The sequence below is a fragment of the Anoplophora glabripennis genome, unplaced genomic scaffold, assembly GCF_000390285.2.
Source record: "Anoplophora glabripennis isolate ALB-LARVAE unplaced genomic scaffold, Agla_2.0 scaffold2455, whole genome shotgun sequence".
NCBI lineage: Eukaryota > Metazoa > Arthropoda > Insecta > Coleoptera > Cerambycidae > Anoplophora > Anoplophora glabripennis.
The window spans coordinates 1-4,247 of record NW_019418600.1 but is presented as its reverse complement, the minus strand read 5'-3'; the positions used below and the strand labels follow the sequence as shown (position 1 = coordinate 4,247).

The following is a 4,247-nucleotide window of genomic DNA, read 5'->3' as shown; positions in this document are numbered from 1 at the left end:
AGTACCTTATAAAGTTAATAATTTCAGTGTTTAGTAACGGCACAGTATATTTTGTGTTTACAATTTTTTGTGTGATATGAAAAAGCATGTTTACGGATCAAGAAACAGTTGATATGATTAGAGCCTACTTTTTGACCAAAGAAGTCGATACATTGATTTTTTTCTATTTTTTTTTATAAATTTTTATTATATAGATGAAGAAATTCTAGAACAAAATACTATATTCTGAAAAGTAAAAAGTTCTACATACGTCATGTAGAACTTTTTACTGAGAAATTCTTGAATTCATTCGATCATGGTAAGAATAAACAAAATAATTAAAAAATAATTTATTTTAAATCACAATCACATAAAAATATGAACATAAAAATTTTGGTCATCACTCTAAAAGAAAGAAAGTAATAAAGTGACACAGAAATTTTTTATTTAAACAGTACTTTTCGGCACATCAAATTATATATAAAAAAATATGATTATAGTTTAGCTTTAGGTACAGAGGTTTCTTTATACAGGTTGTTCCAGAAATCCATAGCGTTTCTTTCGGGGTCGATTTTCATTTCTAAATCTTCCCCAATATTTAGATAGTTAAATCGTTGGGGTTCAAGCGGTTTCCAGATTGTAGAGAGTACTTTATCCTTATTGCTTGGTGTAGGATTACCATATTTTGCAAAATTTGTCCAAAGTTTGATCATCCGTTGTATTCCGACATACTCAGAACTTTCGGGTTCAATATCTTCAGGGGCAAACCCGTTTTTGAAAAGGTAGGAAAATTCATCGGCGTGACAGGCACCTAAATTTATAAACATACATTGGAACATGCTACTACCGAAACTGTAAGTTTGAATATTTTGAAGTCAAACATGGTCAGTGTTCAAAACTTGGGTTTGAAAGTAATATAAACGTAGTGCAGCTCGGGTTGTTTCAGAAAAAAATGGATAATAAAATAGGCACCAGAAAGTTTTAAAAAGTTGTCATTATACATTGGAGATGTACGAAAAAGTAACGCGTTACTTAAAAATTAAGAAACCCATATGCAAAAGTTATGTTTAAAGGGTACCGCTGTCACAAAGGAATGTTTTGACAAATTGAAAACATTTTAAACATTGAATAACTATTTAGATTTTAGTGAATAATAATAACTTTATGTTACTATATTGGGCTATTTTCAAGGACAGCGGAGAACGATGAAAAAAAGATAACAAAACAACAGGCTGACATTGACACTTTTAAATATATTTCTACGAAACAACTGATAAATACTATTTGATTCCAATGAAATATACTTAAAAACTGAACTTAGGTGACAATTGTATTAGTTTTCCTTATTTTCGATTTATTTTAAATGTGACAAACTAATTGTCATTTTTTGTCAATAAAAATGCTACAAGTACCCAGTACCTAAGTTGAACATTCTAATGACCAATAATGTCATATACACGAGGCACATTCACAAAGTAAGAGTACTGATATGCTCTATGGTTTTTGTTTTCGACAAAGTTGGCAACACTGCATTCAAGGGCGCGCTCGTTTGACTCAGCCAGTTAAGAACTGTTGTTGTAGTGGCATGTTGAAATGAGTGCCTCGCTAGTTGCGAGGTGAGGAGCACAATCCGGTTTCTTCTTGCAAATGGAAAGGCGCTGTTCCAGATTTTTAACGAAACCAAAACCGTTCATGGGAATGGTGTGATGAATCGTACTAATGTAGATATTAGATGTCGTGAGTATAAAGCTGGCAGAAAGGGTGTCCATAATGAACAAAGGAGTGGTTCCCTCAGTCGTGACCGATGAGATGGTCCCACAGCCCTGACCTGGCACCTTCTGATTTTAATCATTTCTTTTCTCTGAAGGTGTTTATGGCTGGAAAAAGATTTTCTACTGACGATGGGGTCCACAGTGCCGTGAGATAATGGGCCCGATAATTTTTTTGACGAAGATATCAGAAAGCTCATCCCTCAACTCACAAAGTGCATTGATCTTGAAGGCGACTACTTCGAAAAATAGTGTTTGATGTGCCGTTTCGATTTTTAAAAAATTGAGTATTCTTACTTTTTGGACATGCCTCGTAACTTCACCTGTGTTTAAAATTTCCAGCTTTGGAATTATATGACGACTGTAATTTCATATTCGGTCATATAATTTTTTATTCGTGGGTAATAATTTTTCTATCTTTGACCTTAAAATAAGAATATTGTTTACTATTGAGTAGCATTCATGTTTTTGCTCATTCCTTTTATATCAAATTTTCTGTTCGCAGCCTTTGGTGCCGCTTAAAAAAAAAACAAAAATGGAAAATTAAATAATTCGAAATGAAGTCAAAGATAATTTAGGATTCTATTTACTGTTGCAGCAACTATTTCATTTTTTAAAGATTATTGCGATCAATATTTTTATTGTAGCAAATGCCATTTTGAATAATTGATTGCTAACTTTTTTACTGTTATGGGCACCATATTGTAATTTCTCATAGTTGAACAGAGCTCTTAATTCATAACTCAATTAATTGCTCGCACTTAAATTAGTTGGAAAAATTACAATTCTAGAGCAAAATACATTTTACTTATTAATTGAGAGTGCCGTGGAGACAATAACGTTCAAAATTAGATTTTAGAGGGGGTGTTTTTTAACCACGAACACCATTGCACCCAGGCGAGGAAACAAATTAAACCTACTAGCCTTTATATTTTTTGGGATGCTCTTTTAGATGGTCTACACAGCATTAAAAAAAATTATTCAGACCACATAAACGGACTTTCAAGTGGAATTTTTTGACAGTGACAGATGACAGTGTTCGGGAGATGAAAGTGACAAAAGTATTCAGAATCAAAAGAGGAAGGTTCAGGAATTTTGGTCGTTTTTTTTTCTTTAGACTTTATCAATTTGGTAAAAATTGGCCAAGACGAAAATTTGAAAAAATGTCTCAAAAAATTCTGAGAATTCCTACGTGTTCTTTGACCATTTATTATATCTCGAGATTTTTCACGAAAAAACGCCTTTTTCGAGTAAAACCGTCATAAAACTCTGATGGTACCATTTTCCGGTTCAGCAGCCATACTGTTTGTATCAAGTGAGTAAATCAATCATGGATCTTTTAAGTTAAGAGATATATTATGGACTGTTCCCATTGGTTTTCGGTATGTATCTTAGCGATAAAGTCTTCGAAACACGGTATAAAGATTGACAACGGGAAAAAATCATGATGTCTTTTAACTTGAATGTCCGTTTTCATGGTCTGAATGATTTTGTTTTCAAATTCTATGGCCACCCGCTGAAAGAGAACATTCAAAAACATAAAGTCTGGTAGGTTTGGTTTAATTCGCGGGTGCAATGGTGTTCATGGTTCAAAGATACCCCCTTTCTAAAATTAGATTTTAAGCGTTAATGCATTATGTATTCGCTATATGGATCAATGGGAATTTAGTGGAATTTATTATGAATTTTCATATTACACTATTCAAATAAAACTACAAACCTAAGGTACTTTTAACTTTAACACAATTTTATTAATGTTACTATTAATATTACCTGGCTCTTCTATGTCATACAAAGATTTCATGAAGTTCAACGCAGTATCTAAGGAGAACCTATAAAAGTATGTAGGACTATTTCCTGTCTCTGAAAAATATCTTGCTGAATTGTATATATCCAATAAAAAGAAGTTATCCGTGTAAAGCTGAAACATGCAAAGTATTTTTATAATTCAGCTTTTCAAAACGTGAAAATATGAAAATTGTAGTTACACTGAAAGAAATGGGCTTATTAAATTGTTTCTCTAGAATAACGTGTATAGTGCATATTAAAACTTTTGTAACAAATATACAACTTTTGTTAAAAAAAATACACTCATCTTCATACACGTTATTCAACTGGAAAGCGCTTAATATACCTTATGCATCTAGTAGTAACGGTTATAATAATATATTTTATATATTATTATGTTTTATAGCCTTTATGGTCCTTTTGCGTAGTAGGGAAAATTTGTTGTATTAAAGGACTTATTCTTTTTCATAATGATTATGTTTTCATTTTTAACGTGAAATACTCGTCTTATAATGGTGGAGCGTCACCTGTCGGTGTATAATCTGTTATGATTGTTAAATTTACGTCAGTGCATCGACTATTACGCTTCTTCTAGCTGGATGAGGTTAAACAGTGTATAGACACATGCTTGTGAAATCATACCGCGTTGTGTGAAGTGGAAAGTTATGTCAATATATAACTGTTTTATGGTTTGTCATTGTTTTGTATTTT

The 4,247-nt window shown here is 32.1% G+C and overlaps 1 protein-coding gene across 1 annotated transcript; it reads right to left on the bottom strand.

Annotated features, from left to right (window-relative positions):
- Positions 1-402: 402 nt before the first annotated feature.
- Positions 403-3,738, bottom strand: LOC111692663 (bile salt-activated lipase-like). Its single transcript, XM_023456746.1, has 2 exons — positions 3,522-3,738; positions 403-790 (listed from the first exon to the last, which is right to left on the bottom strand). Exons 1-2 carry the CDS (start codon positions 3,676-3,678, stop codon positions 474-476), a joined length of 474 nt encoding a protein of 157 aa, XP_023312514.1. The 5' UTR covers positions 3,679-3,738; the 3' UTR covers positions 403-473.
- Between the last annotated feature and the right edge of the window lie 509 nt (positions 3,739-4,247).

What these genes read in the sequence shown, in the direction of transcription:
- LOC111692663 (XM_023456746.1), bottom strand. Translation starts at nt 3,678, where the DNA reads ATGTTTCAGCTTTACACGGATAACTTCTTTTTATTGGATATATACAAT. An exon ending in GTATGACATAGAAGAGCCAG is followed by an intron (nt 791 to 3,521) that starts GTAATATTAATA and finishes TTATAAATTTAG; the next exon opens with GTGCCTGTCACGCCGATGAA.